The sequence below is a fragment of the Paracoccidioides lutzii genome, assembly GCF_000150705.2.
Source record: "Paracoccidioides lutzii Pb01 unplaced genomic scaffold supercont2.19, whole genome shotgun sequence".
NCBI classification, from domain to species: Eukaryota; Fungi; Ascomycota; class Eurotiomycetes; order Onygenales; family Ajellomycetaceae; genus Paracoccidioides; species Paracoccidioides lutzii.
Genome location: NW_015440965.1, coordinates 27,803 through 49,195, shown reverse-complemented (window position 1 = coordinate 49,195; position 21,393 = coordinate 27,803). Strand labels below are relative to the sequence as shown.

Below are 21,393 nucleotides of genomic sequence, written 5' to 3'. Positions count from 1 at the left end.
CGATTTGTGAAAAGATGGAGGAAAAGCGAGAAAGAGATACGATACAGAGACCATGGTAATACCGTGCGGATATCCCGTCGCGCTGATCTGGTTGGCATCTCATTTCCCTGCTATGTGTACATGATTATTTGATGTTGAATGCAAGAGAACTCAGAAGGGAAGAAAATTAATGTGGGAAGGGGAACAAGAGTGGTACAGTATTCTCATCACATTCCAGTTTAGTAGGAAACAAGAGGTTCTTTTTCTTTCCTTTTCCAGTCTGTTCTTTTCCTCCATATTATTCTCCTAATAGTTACCTTTAAGAAGAAAAATGGCGGCAGTCCGATGGAGCAGGACCGTTACTATTGCCCCTTTTACCTTCTCTTACACGGGTAGAACGGTGAAGCCGTTCTATGACATATTTAATTCTTCATTAGGATCCAATGCGTTAATCTATCATACAATGTGGCCTGTCAACTATTTCCTTCTACTCTAGACGATGTCCGTGGAATCGCCCGTCCTCCACCAAGTCTCTCCGGTAGTAGGAGGCATGCCAATATCCGAAAACGGACATCAGGAGGTCCTATGCATGCAATGGATTTCTGGGCCCTTTTGAACAGGAGACCCGATTGCATGAATCCCTGCAGTAACGAGATCCGATGGTCTTACTCTGTCGACCACTCTTCTTCAGGGAATGGAGGGCTTGTCAGCACGGTGCCAGGCCCTGTCGCCGGGAACGTCAAACACTTCCACCGATCAAGCGGGAGCAGAGGGATATCAACTTGGCGAAAGAAGAAGCGGTGGGATCGAAGAAAGAAGCAGAGGGGCAAAGTTGTGGAAATAGGGGCAATCGAATCTCACTCGCACCGTTTAACTCCTATTTCCACAAAGCACTAATAAAGCGAAAATTAAAGCGAAAATTCGTGTAGCAGGCAAGCAGCAAATGCATAACCTTGGAAGCAGTGGTATGCTCCAAAGAAATAGGGAGGGCAGGTCCCAGTGCATGCAATCAACAGGAACACGTCGCTTAAATGGCGCTAAGGCCGTTGCTGTCCAACGCGGTGTCTATATCCTGTCTCCTTTTCACCTCACACCTCCTTTGTGCGCAAACAACTCTCAAGTTTGGATACTTCAGTCCCTGTTACTGGAAATCAGCTGGTCATGACCCTCATTCACCATCTTGAATAAAGAATGATATATTGGACATAAAGACCTTTTGGATACTGTGAATTCTGGCATTTTGGATTTCTTCTGCAGCATTTTTGGACTTCCCTTTACTCCCCCAATTTTACCTCTTGCTGAAACCTCCCTGATACATTCTCAAAAATCATATATTCCCTGTGTCAATCGCACATTAACCTAGGCAGAAATCCAGAGATAGAGCTTTGCAACAGCCAAGGGCATTTCGTTTGGACCCTGATCTCAGCTGGAGACTCCCGCAAGTCTCGGAGCTTTCGCTGACAATCAGCTCACATTAGCTATCATATATGTCCAGGTTTACGGTAGGTCGTTAGGTCTGCTACTTCCCCCCATTCTTTCTACTGCTAGTCTCTCCCGTTTCTATACCATTTCCCTGGGCTTCTTAATTCCTGTTGCAATATCTATCAGCATTGCTGTGGACTAAAAGCATGGGGTATTGTGATTCCTTGGGCCCATCAGCACGAACGAGCTCCTATATTCCCCCCACACCCTTCGCCCCTTGTGAGGTAATAGAAATTCCTTAATATCTCCAGGATTCTTTTCCAGTGTAAGGCTTGGAAAACCTCCCGTAGCGATAGCAGTTCTGCGCTGACATGCAACAGAGATTTCGAGTCAACCTGGATAGCTATGGCCCGGAAATACCGGCTTTTCTCCAAAAGGATGTCGAAGCAAGGGCGAAGTTATGGTAAAGGAGAAAATACCCCTAGCCCAGAGGAAACTCCGGAACAACTCCTCTTCCCGAGGACCTACGTTCCCAGCACCACCGGTAATATATTCTCCCCAGAGCATAAGTGAAACCCCCTTTCATTTCCCCCCTTCTTTGATATTGCCACAAGTGCAGTTGACACACTGTCTCGGTACCTTTTTGACTGTGGCCATAACAGACATCCTGGTTCTGCTCCCTTATCAAACTATAGCATCACCAACCAGGAGGCATCACCAGCGCCACCAACCACTCCTGCTGATATGAGCAGCATTGTCATGGAAACGGCTGAACGACCAAAAATATACTACCCCAAGGAGAAGAAGGACGGCGACAAACCCCCACTCTCAGCACCTCTCATGCAAACAGAGAACTCCTACTCTGAGCTATCAGCGAAACGCATTGGACGTCTATCAACTGCAAGAAAGGTAAGCTCTACCCCTGAACTGCGGGGCGACGAGATGTTTGGTAGCAATTGGGGAACTGTCCACACAACGCTTTCTCCTACATCGAGCGACAAATCAGCAGAAACCCCGGAAAAGGAGTACTTTCAGTCCCCACCTAAATTGGATGGAATCATTCTCGGATCCCCTGAATTAAGCCTAACAAATAAAGGTACCTGTGGAACAAGAGGCACTGCCAGGCTGGTTAGCCCTGAGAGGAGAGTTACGAGTGCTCGGGGCTCGATAAAACTTGACGAGGCAGAGGAATATTCCTGTTGGACTAGCAGCACTGCAACATTTGGTAGGACACCAAGCGAGAACAACACTGAGCTCTCGTTGCCGGGCCAAATGTCCGTCATAAATCCGCACCTCCCTCCTCGCCCACCCACGCCAACAGAGTTTAGGCAAAGCTCACAGCCTCAACGTTTCAACTCCTTCAATCATTCATTCTTTCGTGGTAGAAGTGGAAGCCGGATAAGAAAAGGGAGAATCTGCTACAGAACGTCACCATTTATTCATATAACACGCGGTCGGAGAGCGCTTTCTGCACCCCAGAAGCCGGGCATTTACTCACAACAGGACAACTACGTGCCAAAACCTGGCGCCAACGAAATTTTGAACGTGGCAGAGCAGTCGGGTCCTGAAGCTATTGATTCCAACACAACGGACACGACTCAGTTTCTCACTATGAGCGAAGAATCCCCCCATAAAGCAATCTTCGCCCAACTCAAAGCGCTGACAAACGACGTGGCTAACATCAAGATGGATGAACTGAGGATTCTCCATCAGCTCGAGGTCGTCAATACCAACGTGAAAATCCTCTCAGAGGGCCTGGAGCTGGAGAAAAGAGCAAGATTCAAAAGCCTTGCGACCCACGACAAAAGCATCAAAAACCACATCACTCTGGTTGTTGGGGAATTGGGTGAAGCAGTCGAGTCTGTCGCTGCAGCTGTTGCAAGTATTAGTGATATGGCTGGAAACATCAACCAAGCATATCCTAACACTAGTGACGATAATATTACCCCCAATTGGTCCGATGTTATGGAGCGGGTCGGTGAGACATCTGTTCGTACACCTGCAGCAGTATGCGGAACTCCGTTTGACCCAGGCGACAACGAGGCTTTAACTGTACGCAGCGCTGAGGAAATTTCTGGCAGTCGTGCCAACGATGGGAGCATAGGAAGCCCAGTTGCGCGGGCGCAATCCCAGACGAACCCTACGTTTAGCAGAGGTATCTCAGAAGACCAAGGTCAACAACAGCGGGGTGGCTTCCGTGGCTCGCAAACAGGCCAGAAGCGGGGTGTCTGGAATCCCAAACGTAATAACGGTGGAGCAAATCGTCGTGGCGGTTCTAACAATAGCAATAATAAGAAAGGTAAGAGCCTCAATGCATTCTCCATACCCAGCAAGAAATTTTTAATTATTGATCCCACAGCTCCAGTTGTGCGTCCCTCGGGACAGCATCCACCAGCCCCCACAGCTACACAGGCACCAGCACTAGTCTCCCCCACATTCACTCCTGGTGGTTTCCAAGCCCAGTCCTTCGTCCATCCCAATTCACGCATTACAGGTCCATTAGGTGCCCTTAACCAAACACCCGGAAACCCTGTAGGATTCCCTCCGCGTCAGTCAAGCTTGGGATGCAACAATTCTAGCGTTCGCGGTCGACCAGGTAATTCTAATCCCTTCCACATACCTTTCGGTAACTTCAACCACGGTTATGCGCCAGTTCCACCGCCATCGGTTCCCGTAGTGTCCCATGTGGGATATCCACAATTCAATAACTCCCAAAGCTTTGGCAATGTTCCGCACGCCGGTCAGTGGCCTGCTGCTAATAGGGTGTTTACCCCTTACCGCGCATGGCCTAGCGCTGCAAACTGGTATCAACAGGTTTGTCCGAACGGCAATAACAACAATATCAACAGCCCACGTTAAAGAGCCAGGGGTATGTATCTATGCGACGTAAGTGATGTGGGAGCGAAAGTGTTTTGGTTGATGAGGTTTTCATGATGATTGGGTACTCCACCTTATGTGTCTTGATGCGTGTTTCCAATCTGTTTCTTATAAAGTCGAGTTGTTTTGTGATTGCCTTTCTCTTTTGCCTCCTTGCTGGTCATTGGCTTCTCCTTTGCTTTCTTTTTACCACTATCAACTTTTGTGACCTTGAGTTGGGTTGTTTCTGGGTGTATCTTGAAACTTGCGGTTCTTGTACGGAGTAATTCCAGGTTTAACAAGGAGTTGGTTGGCAGCGTCGATGAATGTCAATGTAAGGGTTTGTCTGATATGATTTGTTTTTGCTTTTCATTTCATTTTCTTTACAGTGAAGTTTCTCAAGTTTGGCTGCATGTTGGATTCTGTACAAGTTTCGTGCTTTTCTTCTAGTTAGTTAACTACCCAATGCAAATTGTATCACCTAAATAGAAACCCAATAAATAGGGAGTTGAAAGGTTGAATTAAAGGTCAAAAGATCTCCTTTGGAATTCTCATCCCTGATTTCCACTCGAGAAGCAAAAAATAGTTTATTTATGACTCACAATTCCATTCATAAAAACACCCAAATTCCTAAATATAGAGAACCTTCACCATATCTTCAATCTACATGCTCGCATCACCGACAAGCCTACTTCACCGCCGCGACAACCTTCTCAACTTCCCTCGCCACCTCCCTCACCCGCGGACAATAATGCAACCTCAACAACTCCCCCTCCCACACATTCCCAGCAAAGACATTACTCCCCTCCACCGTCAACGCAAGTGGATCAAACACACCATCCCCCCTCCGCTCCTCGGTATTCCACAACGGCGCGATTTTCCGCCCATGCTGCTTGGCCACACGCGCCAGCAGAGAAAGCGTAGCCAGCGATGACTTCTCTGGCAACTGTAAAGACGCGGTCATGAGGCGCTTTGTGAAGCCGCCTAGGCGAAGCGGAGGTGCTACGTTGGTGCCTTTGGCTGTGAGAGTGGATTGGAGGCAGCGGAGAAGGAGGACGGTAGGGGTTTGGAAATTTACTTTGTTGGTCTGGTGCCTCTCGGGAACGGGGGTTGTGGTGGTGGATGGGTCGGGGAGGTGAAGAGATTTGTTTGGGTGGTATTCTATGTCTGGGTATAGGGATAACGGGTAGAGGGATTGGTAGAGGTAGGTCATAAAGTAGCTGAGGTCTAGATGGAGTGTTGAGGCGGCCTTGCTGGCGTCTTGGCCCTCGAGAAGGGCGAAGGCGGTTATGCAGCACAGGAGCGCTTCGCGGGTCATATTCCTTGTTTCCGTTTTACCAACGAGGTCGAGTTCGTTAGGGGAGGTAGATGGGTCTGGGGTTTCTGTGGAAGAGTTGGAAGGATCGGTTTGTGAAATTAGTTCTTTCAATGCTTCGAGGAGGTCACCGAAGAAATCCTGGTTGATGAGGTGGGCATATTTTGCTAGGCCTTCCAGGACGGCACCCATAAGGCTGGGGCTGCGAAGCTTGAGGATCCGGAAATATGTGCCGAATACCAGTTTCAGCGTTTCCGCTTGCATCTTATCCCGAGACTCATGGCTGACAAGGGCATCTGCCTCCTTCATATCTTTGGCCACTGCTTTTCGCTCCTTAGCAAGTTTTCTCTCCTTTTTAGTTCTGAATTCCTTTTTCGCCTTCACCTTCTTGCCCTTCAATGTGTCCTCATCTCCCTGTTTGTCGATGGAATCTTTCGAACCCTTTGAAGAGAATTCTGAGAGAAGTCGTAAATGCAGAAAAGTATCCAACACGCTGTCGTGAACCTGGTAATTTCTTGCCTTCATCATTTTAGACAGCAACCCAACAGCTTCCATAGACACGATACCATCTTCATCGTTGGAAAATAGTTGTTCAATCGTCTCACGACATTTAACAAAGTTTTCGTCAACTTTGCACCTACCAAGTTGCGAAATCAGAATCCTCAACAGCTCGCCGCGGAAATTGAAATGCGGCACTGCAAGAAGTAAGCTACAGGCACAATTGATTGCAACTTTCTTCAAACCCTCCGCATCATCTGCATCCTTGGCAGTCCCACTCGGTTTTGCAAAAGAAGCGTATTGCTTGACAGCATTTTGATATCCGGAGAGAAGAGACTTCTCAAAATCACGAAGTTTCCGCACCTCTTTCGAAACTTTTGCCGTCGTATTTTCTTCCCCCAATGGCCTTATCCGATAGCCAGGAATAACATCTCTATAGATAGCCGCTTGGGCGGCCAATGCCAGCTTCTTAACTGCGGGAAGTAAGGTCTCCGATACCATGTCTCCTAGTCTTTTAAATAAACCCGTATGCTCCTCCGGATCCTCATTAATAAGCTCTGCAATCCTTGCCAACTCTTCTTTTGCTTCTAGAATCTGTATTTTCGCGGGGATGTGAGGTTTCGGCTTCTCAACAGCCTTGACCTCGGCCGTAATCCCCTGCTCCTCCGCAGCATCGTCGTCCGAATCGAAGGGATTGTCAGACTGATCATCCGTAGGCTCCATGATATGCTCTAACTTTCCTTCCGCAGTTTTAATCGGAAGACGACTCTTCTCTACATCACATTTGTTGCCCTTGCGCGGCCGACGCTCGTATTCTTGTTCCAGGTCCCATTCCGCCGCACGACTGTAGAAACGCTTTTTGAAGGATGCATTCGAATTTGGAGCCTGCGAATCGGCATCTCTGGACGGACTAAGCCGCCTCCTTTTCACCGCATGCCCAAGCGCCATGGGCTATTTTGTTGTTCGTCTTGTTTTGTTTTGATTTCCCTTCTTACCTTGACGTTGTTCCCGTAGAGAAAAATGAAATTAAATTTTGGCGGTTGCGTCGATGCCAAGACTTCGCACTAGCGGGGAATATTTCATTTGCGGAAAAGCTTTCAGAGAAACTCCGGGGATCAATCAACGAAACTTGCAAATTAATCATTCACGAAGACCATCCCCATTCTTCTTCCACTTATCCCTCAATTGTTCTGTGGAGTGTGTACCTGGGGGATACCCCACCTTCCACCATGCGTGCCCTCACAGAGGCAGAGACGAAAACCCTCTTCACCAAGCTCGCAAACTATACAGGTCGCTCCCTTAACAACCTAATCGCACCCCATTCGACCTCAACTACGAGCGGCGGCGAACCATCAGCGAATGACCGCCATGTATTTCGCCTCCATGGTTCCCGAGTATACTACGTGCGCCTCTCAATAGCCAACCTAGCAACATCAGTGCCCCGTGACAAACTCCTGTCGCTAGGTACCTGTATAGGCAAGTTTACGAAGACGGGCAAGTTCAGACTGCATATTACAGCATTGGATGTGATTGCGCCACATGCGAGGTATAGGGTGTGGGTCAAGCCGAATGGGGAGATGCCATTCCTGTATGGAGGCAATATTGTGAAAGCACATGTTGGGAGATGGAGTGAGGACTGTCCTGAGCATTCGGGTATAGTGGTGCTTGGGATGGATGATACGCCTTTGGTAGGTTATCTATTGCTATATTGGAGATACATCATAATGTTTTCCTTGTATTTCTCCCCCAGGCCGTATAGAAATGATTGCTAATTTTGTTGCTTGAGTAAATAGGGGTTCGGAGTCACTGCTCGATCCACTGCAGAGGCACGACGGCTTGACCCCACAGGCATCACGACCTTCAGACAGGCGGATATAGGAGAATACCTGAGAGAGGTAAGAAACACCATCACCTTTTTGGTGAAACTTTTTCTAACATATTATGCAGGAGGATACTCTTTTCACGACGTAATTCATTTGTCTTATTTCATTTTTTTTTTCTTTTGTTTTTCGATTCCTGGATCCAGGGGAAAAGTTTGGCGTTTACTGTTGCATGATTTCTTTGGGTTTCCAATATATATTTCAGGGCTAAATAAAGGTCTTTGCTTCAAAGTGGCTGTTCCTGGGACTTCCTGTCTCCGCTTTGCTCTTGTTATTCCTAATATGCTTGCTGCTTTGCCACCATCAGCTATGAGTGAATAACTGTTCACGGCATTCCTTTGCCACTGGCAAATTTTGAGATTAAGGAAAATCAGAATGCTAAGAATTATTTTATCGCTGCATAAAACACGTGGGTTTGATCCGGTTGGAGAGAAAGATCATAGTGAAAAACTTCCTAGGGCATTCTCCATTAGGAATTTATTTGTACAGTTGACAATATGCCATCTCTCTTTGTCACTCAGCCCTCTCTGTCCATATTTTCTGATAAGCTAAATAAGCGGCTTTTAACTTGGCGATTATTATAAGCACGCGTAGAATAGACTATCTGAGAATTAAAATAATAGATAGTAAAGTTATTGCTGATATTTGTAAACTGCTAAAAAAAAAAAAAAATTCAATATTAAATAGTAAATTTGAACTTATTTGAAGAAAATATATCAGATAATAAAAATAATTATAATAAATTAATAAATTTAATAAGTCAAAAAACTTATAAATAAAAAATTATTATTTAACTTTAATAATATTAATAAAAAAATAAAAATTATAATAAACTTAATTTTTAAAGTTTAATAATTAATTTTTAATTTATATATATATTTTTATTAAATATATTTAATAAATATAATATATATATTATTATTATTATTATTTAAATTAAAATTTATTCTTATAATTTTTAAAATATAATTTATATTAATTTTAATAATATAAATAATTAATAATAAATTTAAAATATTTTTATTAAAACTTTATTTTAAAAAATTTAAAAATAATTTATAAATTTATAAATTTTTTTATTAAATTTTAACTATAAAATTAAAATTATATAAATTATATATGATTATATAATTTAAAAATATTTTTTATATTATTCTAATAAATATTATATTTTTTTAAAAATTATATTATATTATTTAAAGTTTTTTAATCTGATTTAATTTTTTAAATTTTATAATTCTATTTTTTTATTTTTTATAAAATAAAAATAAATTAAAATTTAATTTTTATATTAAATTAAATTAAATTATTATTTTTTTAAAAATTTTAAAGTTAATAATAACATTTACACTATTAATATAATTGAAATTTTTTATTTTACTATATTAAATAAAAGTTATATATTTTTTTTATTATAAAATAAATTATTTATTTTATTAATAATTTTAATAATTTTAAATTTTATAAAATTAAATTTATTTTATATTTTAAAAATATAATTAAATATATTTTTATACTATTAAAAATAATAAAAAATAAATTATTATTTTAATTATTTAACTATTATAAATATATAGAAATATATTTATAATTAAATTTTATTTTTATTTTTATTTAATTATTATATGATTAATGAATAATAATAGTTTAAAAAATAGTTTAAAATTAATTATTTTTTATAATTTTAATTAAAATATTAAAATTTATTATTTTTAATTTATTTTTATTAAGATTAAATTATTTTTATTTTAATATAAAAAACTTTATTAAATTTTTTAATTTAATATAATTAAAAATTTTAATAATATTTTATTTTTTATATTTAAAAAAAATAATATTTAATTTTAATTTTAAATATTAAAAATATAATTTTTTTAAATATTTAATTATTGATAATTTTTATATTTATTAATTAATTTATTAATTTATTTTAATTTTAATTATTTAAATAAATTTTTTTATATTATATTTAATATTTAATAATATAATATTAGCTATTAATATTATTTTATTTTTTATAAATTTAAATAATTTAATATTAATATTTTAATATAAATTTTTATTTAATAAAAAATTTTTTAATTATATTTTTTTTTAAAAAAATTATATGTTTATTTTATTATTAAATTATAAATTAAATATTTAAAATTTTTAAATAAAAATTTTTATATTTTAAATTTATTATATTTTATATTTAAATAAAATAAATAAAATAAATAAATTTATAATCTATTTAATAAAATTTATATATATTAATTTTATAATTTAAAAATTCTTTTGCAAAATAATAAAAGTAAGCAGTTTTCTTTGAATTTTACAGTTATACTCTGTATGAATGCGGAATTCAGTGTCTAATTGTTGTGATTAATTTTTATTTCAGATTTGAATGATTTGTGGTTACTCTAATCACGTGCCTCCTCAACTAGTTTAGATTTCAGCTAATTAGCTGGTCCAACACACAAAACAACGTTATCCTCCCAATGATCGGATAACCTTCTTTTGTGGTTTGGCTGGCTGCGTATGAGTGACCAACGTAATAAGCTGCAGCAAGGCATCGCTGACTTATTCTTGTCTTCAGCAACAACAACAACAACAACAACAACAACTATTATTATTACTATTATTATTACTATTACTATTACTACTTCTACTACTATTATTTATTATTTATTATTATTTTAAAATTTTCTTTCTCATATACATTCATCACATCTAAAATATTGATCCTTTTAGCATCAGGATCTCTTTCATCTACTAAATAACATTCTCTCCTGCACGGCTAAAGCGCTGGTTAACCCCAACCCCGCCATCCAATATCTGCCGCAATTTAATGCTCCTCACATATCTTACTGGAGAGGTGAGGTCTATTACAATACCCGCATAGCAGAGGATACGCGTCGGACCCTTTCAAGATGCCGTCCCTGTATTCATCCAGTCAAAAACATATGATTTCGCAGTTTGTCTGTTTTACAAACGCAAAAGAGAGTGTTGCTGGCAAGGTATGAGAATTGTATCTTTCTTCATTTATATATATCTACCTAGGTATATATATATGTTTAATATAAGTCATTGCATACCCGTTGTTTTTGTTGATATTCGCCTTTGTTGTGGGCGGAGATACTGTACTGACTCTTATGTTTCTTCTCCTTTTAGTTCCTCAAAGCTAACGGGTGGAATGTGGAACGAGCTGTAGATGCGTAGGTGCTATGCGATTCCTTTGTTCTGCTCTGGTTTTATCTGGCTTTATTTCATCTAAGCAGTGTTTTATTATTATTGTTTTTATTTTTGCGTGTCGATGCTTCGATCGGGCCATGGAATATGCGATGGCTGTCGCTAGTTGCGCTTTATCCCCCAAAAGTCTGTAGGGGCTATAGAGGAGGTTTGTTGAATTCCTCATGCCCGAATCTTTGAACATCATTCTATCAGGAGTGTCTGCCCCCTATTCCTTGGGAAGATACCTATAGGATCTGCCCCTTGGTTCCCCTCGCTTCCCAAGAACGGTCGTTCTGCCCTCGAAAGCAGCGCTGGTTCAAGTCGGCTATACGGCATTGCTCCTCCCCCCTCACCACAGACAAACACACCACTATACACATCTCAGAAGACACAATTTTCGTGGCTCTTGCACAGTTGTCTTTGCAGCTGTCTTGTCAGTCTGGATCGTACATCTACTCCCTTGCTTATTGAAAGATCCAATCCAGAGCTTCTGTTAAATTTTCATTGACAGTTGTTCCCTCTCATCCACTTCACCAGTGGCAATCATTACAGTCTATCTCTGCTCAGATAATACAATAATCTGACTCTCCAGACTGTGTTCTGACCAGGAGCTGATAACCTGCTCTTCTTCATGCAATCTGTTGAAATTGTTTATTTCCTCATCTGCACAATTGTGATCTCAGTTCTCAAGATCCTACGTGTTCAGAAATCTCATTGAGAGTGCTTCCAATAGCAGCATCAGTGTGGTCCAGTGTTGACAGACAACATTCTTGATTGCTTCTCATCCTGCTTTTAGAAGACCCCAAAATGGTTCCTCGCTCCAAGCGGCCAAAGGCTAAGTCACTAAAAAAGTTAGCCCAGCACTCTGAACTTGTCTCCCAGCGTTCTCCCTTAGTTACCCTCTTATTTGATTTTGCAGGCAAAATGTTAGAATGAAGACCTATATGCCTGCTATGGAGCCATTTTCTCCATTGATGTTTATGCAACGTTGAGTGAATCGGTAAGGTGCTGTGCACCACCCCATCTCGCTCACCTACATCTCTTGTCTTTGGTCCTGTTCAGCGATAGCCATTATAACTTGATTGTTGCCATTTTTCCATTTACTTTATTTCCGTTCCTTTTTTCGCAGTATATTCCTCCTTTTCTGTTTCTTTTTTCTCTTTTACCGTATTGCAGAGCCAAGTTCCTATTGCGTACTAACAGTTTTGTCCGTCCGCAGATATTTTGCGAGCGTAGCAGAAAACAGCTCTACTGAATCAGCTGCTGCTCTCAACAAGTTATTTGATAACTATTGTGGTACGTTGTTAAATGCTTCGATTGTGTTTGCTTGTGTATAAAACAGATTAAAGTTAATAGCATAAATAAACAAACCAGGTGAAAATCCGAATACCATCGGCATTGAAGGTGTGATTAAATACCTAGGCGACATCAAAGTAAATCTAGATGAAGTTGTTTGCCTTGCCATTGCAGAATTTCTACGCTCTCCATCTATGGGAGAATTTACACGAGAAAGTTTTGTTGAAGGATGGAAAAATGTCAAGTGCGTTTATCTGTCTAAATCAATAAACCCCCTCTTTTCTCCTTTCGCGTCTCCAATTACCCCCAATTCCCAACAAACATACTAACCCAACTAAGCTGCGACACAATTGCAAAACAAGCTTCCTACGCCGCAAAGCTTCGTGTCAGCCTCCCCAAAGAACCCGATCTCTTCCGCCGCGTATACCGCTATACGTTCGTCATCTGTCGTTTACCAGGCCAACGAAATCTCACTCAGGAAATAGCCACGGATCAATGGCGCCTCTTCTTCACCTCCTCTAGCGGTGGGGTTAGTTGGAACACCCTCACCACCCCCTGGCTGGATTGGTGGATTGAATTCGTCGATGGGCAGCTCAAGCGGCCTGTTAATAAGGATTTGTGGGAGCAGGTTGAGGTATTTATGCGGAAGACGATGGAGGATGAGTCACTTACTTGGTGGAGTGAGGATGGAGCGTGGCCCAGGGCTATTGATGAGTTTGTTGTGTTTGTGCAGGGGAAGAGGGGTGGGAAGGGGGCTAGGGCTGAGGCTATGGAAGTTGAGTGAAGGCAATTGTTTGGTATTATGCTTTTTTAATGCATGGCTATATTCTCTGCTTGTGGATGTGAGGTGTTGTCCTGTTGCCTTCTCTGTAGGATTCCTGCCCTATCACCAGACCTTGGAGTGGGAATGGGACTTGAACTTACATATCACAATTATTTTTATTGCTGGTGGATGATTTCTAAGAAAGATAAGAAGAGAATATGATGCTTGGAACGTTTGACTGACATAAAAGGGGCTGGCTGAATAACTTGAGAGTTTGAAAAGGCCAACCATCGCGACAGACGTACTCTGTTATCTCTTTAAGCACCCAAAAGCCCTTGCTCTTCACTTCTTTTTTTTTTTTTTTTTTTTTTTTTTTTTTTTTTTTTAGAAATACTGGCCAGCTAAAACTCCATAAGCGTGCGTGTATTTTTAATGCCAATAATCTCACTACACACGGTGGTCCCTCCTCCCTTCAGAGATCCACCTGCGCTGTTCCTATCCACTTCAACCTCACGTAGAGGAGCGACGCTATTTAATCATATCTTGAATTGTTGTGTTGTATACAAAAATTAGTGAAGGGCTCTCAAGGTAAAGAGGAATCTCCATCCCCGCATTAGGTTTACTGGCAAGAACAGATTAGCAGTACTGTACCAAGCATATCATCTAACATATCAGACTAAAGCCAAAACATTCTCCTCATTCCCAGTAAGCAAAATCCAGAATGGTGTCACTCACAAGGGTATTTTGGTCAAAGAACGTGGGCTGAATTTGGAGACTTTTTAGAAAAATATCAGATATACATATCCAGGCGAATTCGGGTTCATTCGAGAATTAGTGACGGCGAACCTGCTTGCCCACATCAATGGGGCAATAATTCAAGCAAGCAACGGAAATATCTTAACCTGGCGTTGCTCGCTATGCAATGGAAGGCCATTTATTGCTATCTGGCGGTGCAAAGTCTGTGGGCTCATGATATGTAATCGTGTTCAGTCTACCTTCAATACCAAGTATTCTTTTGAAGGAATCTGGTATGTTAGATGTCTTCAAGTGCTGAGATTGTGCTTATTTATCTATTTGCTAGAGCTTTTGTCGCCTTCTCAGTCAACATTTCCAATGCAAGTACGAGATTCTTTCCAGCCTGCAGATTCACAAGATAAATGAAATATGCCGTACTCCTTGCGATCCCGAAGGTCAGGAAAGGCTTGTGGCACATATGAATTTACACAATATCGCGTTGCTAGTACCAGACGACGATGCAATATTAATAAAGGAGAGATTAATGTGTGTATGGCCAAGAAAAGAAATCTTTCACTCAACTGACAGGTATATATAGCATAATATGTTCTCCTTACTGTCAATCTATTATTGTCTCTCCTACCCATCAAGATTCAACAATGGAAACTAACCATCCTTGCACGGGCGAAATCCTGACTTCCTGTACATGTTGGATTGTAGTATGGGCTTTGGTCTTTCACCCTAGATATTTCACGAAAGTTATGCCAATTTATCTACTGACATGCTTAAGATATGATAATCCTGGAACCGCTGCTCCCGATTACCATGTGAGGGAATCAAGCTTATGTAAATTTCGTAGGAGCTTCTATAACTAGTTATACTGATAGCTGCTCAAAATAATCGACACCTAAGGCGATATAATATCAATTCTCACCACCCAGGGCTTGTTTCCTTACCCGAACTACCACTGTTTGGAGGTAAACTACCACCCGTTTGTGAATACACTTATATTTTCATACCGAGTTTGATCGATTGATTGCTGGGTATACTGCTGACCACTGTCATGGATTTCCCCAAAGACAGGTTGAACCGCCTGAGCATCATCAACGGATCTGGATATAGAGGATAAATCGGGAATGCTCCATTGGTCGCTACCAATATCAAACGCGGGGATTAATGCCAACTGATGTCGATCTATAACTGTACTTTCGTTCCGCTGATAAGGTTGCATGTGGTAATACCTATTGGCGTGGTTGCATCCTGAGTTTGTAGGGTTTCCGGCAATTCTGCAATTTTGGGAGAACTGGCGATCAAGTCGATGTAGATGTTAGCCTCCATGGAGTAGTGGAATATAAGTTGAACATTCATACTCGCATATTCTGGAGTAATGTCAGCCGCAATATTTTCCATCATAGCCAAATCTAACTTCTCATTTTGGTCGAGTATGCTCTTGTTGCTTTCAGAAGCCAAGACCGTCACTTCAGAGGCAATTTCAATGGTTTGCAATAAGGAATTGGTCCTCTTGCGTGCTCTTTTCAGATGCTGGCGGACAAGCTTTAACTGTTTGAATAGTTAACTTGACAACAGATCGGTCATGGCAACTGCTTAGGACGATCTCACAACAAGAGCCAAATCAGAAAGAGACCATTATTCTCATGGCTTCTAGACTCACAAATATCTCTGTGTCTCTCCAAGCTTGACCTTGTTGTAAGTAGCCGATGCGCATACCTCACAATGGAAAGGCATTATGAGAGCGGGCCTTGGAGGAAAGGGAAATGAGTTTGCTTTTCCTGTTTCTAAGTAACTAGCGATCAACATCACGTGTTGAATAAATATCCGGCTGAGAAAGACAGCGGCTTCACATTAGATAACCTAGGCTTTCCATTTCTCGTCTTGACTTGGATCCCTGGAAAACCGCTGGTTTGGACGGCACGTACTCCCGCGAAGAGAGCAGATCGAGATAAAGTCCTCAACCTGCTGATAAAGATCATCATATGTCTCATTGAGCGCACGCAATTAGACGGTTGGCTGGTCCTATATGATTAAACCTCGACAAGATGGAGCTGATCATTATAGGCGGATCAACACTCTTTACAGACAAGATTAACCAGAAAATCATTCGAATATGTCGAGGCTAGCTTTCCGAAATTCACGTCATGCATTGCTTACTTTTACGAAACTTAGTCAATAAAAAAGTAATTTATTAAGAGCTGGAGAATGCTTCTTTCTTCATTGATCACGGCGATTTATCTCCTCCAAAATATCATTGTGGATTCGGAATACAACATCACAGAGTGTGACTCACTATACTCAACTCAACATTACACACCGCTAACCTTATTTAAATAGAATCATTGATTGAGGCTTTACTGGATATAAACCTTTCCAGCTTGCTGCTAGTCTTCCTCGGTTTCTGGCAATAGAGCACCGGTTCGACGTAGACCGCACCAAGTTTCTTGAAACGCTGAATTGCGAATCACCAACCTCTCCAACTATTGCATCATTGCTACTTAAGCTATATTCAGCACCCGATGTTGATTACAGAAGACGTGTTCTTGAAGCCACTGTCAGCAAAGGCCGCTATAGGTTGTTTGTTGATGAATCTTGGTTGTGTTCAGAGGGCGACGGTATGGTAGAATTAAAGCATGAAGCGGCTGGGTTTTTCGCTCGAAAAAAAAACCCAAAGAAATGGTGTGGATATCTAGGACGTCATGAAGTGTCTAAAAGTTGATCCCGACGTTATTAGCTGGAAAATGCATGATTGAGCAAAGCTTCTCCACCTTTTCATGCTTTAATTCCATGATGCAGGTTGCTATGTCTGCACTTGATCCCACATGGCAGTTTATACAGTATCATATGTAGTGATCGGTTCATATGCAGAGAGCGGTTCATGTGCAGATATCAGTGCCATATTTATAAAGAAGCTGTCGGCCAGTTCAAGCAAGTTCGTTCCCATGACCATATTTATTTCTTCGTTTATCGCCAGTGGGTCAGCAAAATGATGATTGGAAACTACCAGCCCGAACACTTTCAGGCGCTTCCAACTCTTGAAGATGCGCGCGATAAGTTCAAAGCAATTAATGGTGATGCCCTTGTGAAGAACATATTTCGTCTTTTTTTCTTACGCATAAAATGGATAAAAAATTCGGCCTTGCCATCCTTCATCGTTACTTCGACCTAGGCAGCGGCGAGATGCCTGTGGACTAGAGGACCTCTTCTCCTTGGCCTCCCGCGCCAACCAAATGGCATAGGCGACCCCAGTCCTTTTTATTTGGTCAAACGCGCCAGACGGTCATTTCCGGCCAACCGAGTTTCGATATTCTCAGAACTGCAAGGGGGGAATCGGCGATAAAGAACTCAGCTTCATGCAAGGATTTGATAAACTTCATCAATTTCATGGTGCATCTGATGTATTTGGTCTTTGTCGCTATCCTGGAGATGATTTTGAAGGCTCCTGCAAGATTACTGTTGGCAGGCTAATGCCAACTTGACACCAGCAAATGTAAGATGCTCATGCCAACATCATCTGAACTTGAGCTAATACACTTCCGCAGTATCCGAAGGATTTACAGGTGGTCGATACTGCTTGGTTCTTTTCCAACTCCCTATGGACGCGTGGGTGCAGATGCACATGCAGCGCAAGAATGGGTAACCATTCACGTGGAGTCCATGTTTACACAGTCTTAAGATAGCTGTCTCTCATGTTTGAAGTTGTTGGAAAATTGGCCTTGAGAGACTCCAGAGCTCGTTTGTCACGCAGGAAAGGTATATCCAGTCTTGGGTCTTTTGCTCATCACATTATGTACCTATACTTCCGACCAGTTCTCTTCTTAGATAGGACAATTAATTAACTTAACTTACCCTTCAACAGGGACACATGTGAGCAGGATGGGAAGAGGCTCATATGGTAAAACAGGTGTCCCCAGACCTCAAGAGCCCCCCAAGCCGCGTCTGCATTCTGCGGATCGTTTAAAATTATGCAAAACATTCCTTTGTAAAGAGTTGCTTCCCGAGGTAGCTCTTACGCCAATTTTCAGCTTACATATCTGGCTGCGTCCCTTGGACGATATCGCGACGCAATTCTGATGCCTTAAAATGTTCTTCTCCTTTCCCTTTGAAGGGCCACGATCATGTATCCTCATGTATAAAGTTCCATGCCTCGTCTCGTGGTCGTTACATTTTAAGAGGTCATCTAACGGAAGGAAATTCCCCGCCTTCGAGCTTATAGAAATCTCACGGCCGCTGACGTACGTACCCCCTGAGAAGTCCACAGATTGAACCACAGAAAATCCAAGGTTACATGCTACACGAAGGCGAGGGTTAGAGTTCACGAGGCTGAGGAGGTTGCTGCCCACATGCTCTGCATGCTTCATAGGAACTTTCGTTTGGGAGCCAAAACCTGCTGTAGAATTCGGCTCACAAATGCGCAAAGCAATAAGACATGGGACTGTGGTCTTTCTTCAAGCTAGAAGACAGACCAGACTCTCTGATGCTTCTTAGCCGCTTCACAATTTCAACAAGACAGAGAAGAGTGTTCATGCAATGCTGCCTAAATATGGAAGAACTGAATGAGCTTGGATAAGAACGGCCAATCACTGTTGAGTTTTTCATATCCTAGATGGAGCCCATGCACCAAAGAGGGTGGGACATGATGACCTGACGTTTAACCCCCCTATGCGACATTTTTCCATCTTGCTTCTTCACGGGTTCAGACTCAACTTCTCATGGAATCATTCTCGATCTCTTCATGGTACTCTATTCCTAACCAAGCCATCCCTCGAATTCAAAATTTCCTATTTAACTCCTCGAAACCTAATCTTGTTTATTTCTCTGCAAGCTGTAGGCTGTCGATGGATGAAATCATACATTAATGCAGTTTGTTCTGGTTGCATTATCCATTTCATTGCCCTCGTGCTTTGCTACATAGAACATTTTGATTCGACGCAATAACTCTTTGATACGTGATTTGTGAGATTCCCCAACCAGTCAAGGAATACTTTGTTCCTGTTGGCTCTGAAATCCCCCATGAACTGATGAGGGGTAGTCTGAAACTTCTCCGTGCAGAAACTGACCGTCCAAGGTTAGCAAGTGATTGTTCAATTTCACCAGGAGAGAAGTCAATAAGCCATCCTCACATCAGTAGTTTCCTCCACACCGTTTGCAAGCCTATCTTAGTGTTAATTCACGCTGTGCCTTTCGTGCGGCCGGCGGAGTCATGCTCCCTGGCCCTTTGGATGAAGTTAGTGTCCGTGGGTGCCAGCTTGAGGCTTCGGCCTGAAGAGGTTCGGGCGGCCGTCGCCTTTGTTCGTGATTTGGTGACCGCCATCCGTATGTGGCCTTCCTCGTTGGGAGCACAGAGCAGCCGGCTCCAGACAGAAATGAGCGGTATAGCAGAAACCGAGAAGAAGCGTAGAAGAGAGATAAATAAGCGAGGCAGCAAGGCAGCAAGAGAAAGAGGGTAAGTGGTGCGCAAGCGCAGATTCCATTATAAACGTTCTGGGATGGAGGCAACCTTTTTATGGAGGGGGGGAAATGGTGGCATGCTAACTCGCGCAGAATTGAGTGAGCCGGGTGCTGCGAAGTTGAGACTCGAAGCACGTATGCGAGATCTGAGGGCCCGCTGGTCGCTCGGCGGGCTCATCGTGACTCCGCTCTACACTGCAAGGGTGAGTGGTTGGGCGAGCTGGGTGATCCGGATGAGCACCAGGAGAGTGACGTCGGGGGTGAGGTTGGGTGAGGAAGCATGAGGAGCCGGAAGAGGATCCACATTAAACCAGCCCGGCATGTAGCTGCATGTAGGGTCCGTGCAAAATACCGCCGCGGCCGAAGGCTCCAAAGCGACACCGCAACAACTGTCAGAAATGGCCGCCAATACGGTCAGGGTTCACTGAATACTATGTGTAATTCTCTTAAATATATAAAAATTAAAATACTTTAAACCTAATAAAATTTAACTTTATTAATTAAATATTATTAACTAAGTATAAATATTAGTTAGTTAACTAGTTAGTTAATAGTAATTAGCATTAAATTTAATGATTAATAGCAGTAATTATAGAATTGAAATAATTGAAAATATTTTTTTTGAGAAAATCATCTTTATATAACTGTAATAACTTTAACAAATTAAATATATAAAATTTACAAATAATAAATAAAAATAAATAATAGTTATATTTAAAATAATAAATATTATTTTTTTTTCATATAAATTAAAATAATATTTAATATAATTATAAAAAATTAATTATAAATAAATTTTATATTATTTATTATATTTATTATATTAATAATATTATATAAATTTTTAATTAATTATAATTATAATAATCATCAACTATTAATTTAAATAATATTAATATAATTTAAAAATTTAAAAATTTAAAAAATTATATTAAAAATTATAAAATATAAAATATAAAATATATAAAATAAATTTAAATTTAAATTATTATATTAAAATTAGAATTAAATTATAATAAAATAATTTATATAATATATAATATATATATTTAAAATTAATTTTAATTATATAAAAAATATAAATATTAAATAATAAATTATTTAATAAATTAAACTAATAAAATAATAGTTTTTATATTAAATTTTAAAATAAATTTTTATTTTTATTTATTTATTTATATAATTAATAAAAATTATTAAATAATTATTTATATATTTAAAATAATAAATTTATAAAATTAAATATTTTAATAAATTATTTAATTAATAATTTTATTTAGAGTTTATTATTAAAATTAATATTTAACTTTTAACTTTGTAAAAATTTATTAATTTATTTTTTTAATTATTTAACTTTTAAAAATAATATATAAAAATAAAATTTAATTTTATTATAATTTTAATTTTATTAAAGTTATAAATATTTTTAATTAATTTTAAATAATTTTTTATTTTATACTTAATTTGACTATTATTATAATGATTAAATTAAATAATATTAAAACTTCATATGGTATTCAATTAAATTTGACATTTAAATTCTTTTTCAATGCATAAGAGGGTTAATGTATTGCTATCAGGTAAAAAAATAATTAGCTCAACAAATGCTGGCTAAGGTGGCAATTTATTTAGCCAGGTCAAGAATTCACTGAACTAGCAGATTCTCTCAGCTTTAATCATTTATGTGGAATTTGCACATAGACTGATCCTTGCAGGCCTATCCATATCATTCAACCAATCATATAGAGCTGTCTAAGGAACATCATATAGATGTGCAGTTTCTTGAATTGAGCTTGTTTCTTGATTTTTAAACGCTGGAATTGTGAGTTGAAGACTTTCCTCCATTTCTATAGAGTGTCTTCGCATTTTCACTGTAAAATTGGTGGCATTCTCACGGATTAATTAGGATATCGAAAGCTATTTTTAAAGAGTGATCGGCTACTTGGTAATAGAATCTATTCACGTGATATTTA

General features: G+C 40.0%; 6 protein-coding genes across 6 annotated transcripts; 4 read left to right on the top strand and 2 right to left on the bottom strand.

Moving 5' to 3' along the window:
* Positions 1-310: 310 nt before the first annotated feature.
* Positions 311-876, top strand: PAAG_06549 (hypothetical protein; the record flags this gene model as incomplete). Its single annotated transcript, XM_002791333.1, has 2 exons — positions 311-371; positions 476-876. 2 exons carry the CDS (start codon positions 311-313, stop codon positions 874-876), a joined length of 462 nt encoding a protein of 153 aa, XP_002791379.1.
* Positions 877-1,806: 930 nt separating this feature from the next.
* PAAG_06548 (hypothetical protein) lies at positions 1,807-4,260 on the top strand (the record flags this gene model as incomplete). Its single annotated transcript, XM_015845924.1, has 2 exons — positions 1,807-1,970; positions 2,064-4,260. The coding sequence occupies 2 exons, from the start codon at positions 1,807-1,809 to the stop codon at positions 4,258-4,260; spliced, it is 2,361 nt and encodes a 786-aa protein (XP_015700150.1).
* Positions 4,261-4,945: 685 nt separating this feature from the next.
* PAAG_06547 (nucleolar complex-associated protein) lies at positions 4,946-7,018 on the bottom strand (the record flags this gene model as incomplete). Its single annotated transcript, XM_002791331.2, has 1 exon — positions 4,946-7,018. The coding sequence occupies one exon, from the start codon at positions 7,016-7,018 to the stop codon at positions 4,946-4,948; it is 2,073 nt and encodes a 690-aa protein (XP_002791377.1).
* Positions 7,019-7,299: 281 nt separating this feature from the next.
* On the top strand, positions 7,300-8,041 carry PAAG_06546 (ribosome biogenesis protein NIP7; the record flags this gene model as incomplete). The annotated part of the gene is made up of 3 exons (XM_002791330.2): positions 7,300-7,758; positions 7,864-7,965; positions 8,018-8,041. 3 exons carry the CDS (start codon positions 7,300-7,302, stop codon positions 8,039-8,041), a joined length of 585 nt encoding a protein of 194 aa, XP_002791376.1.
* Positions 8,042-11,970: 3,929 nt separating this feature from the next.
* Positions 11,971-13,243, top strand: PAAG_06545 (DUF298 domain-containing protein; the record flags this gene model as incomplete). Its single annotated transcript, XM_015845923.1, has 4 exons — positions 11,971-12,014; positions 12,383-12,459; positions 12,538-12,703; positions 12,799-13,243. 4 exons carry the CDS (start codon positions 11,971-11,973, stop codon positions 13,241-13,243), a joined length of 732 nt encoding a protein of 243 aa, XP_015700149.1.
* A 1,644-nt stretch (positions 13,244-14,887) lies between these two features.
* PAAG_06544 (hypothetical protein) lies at positions 14,888-15,703 on the bottom strand (the record flags this gene model as incomplete). Its single annotated transcript, XM_015845922.1, has 4 exons — positions 14,888-14,924; positions 14,977-15,151; positions 15,199-15,517; positions 15,686-15,703. The coding sequence occupies 4 exons, from the start codon at positions 15,701-15,703 to the stop codon at positions 14,888-14,890; spliced, it is 549 nt and encodes a 182-aa protein (XP_015700148.1).
* Between the last annotated feature and the right edge of the window lie 5,690 nt (positions 15,704-21,393).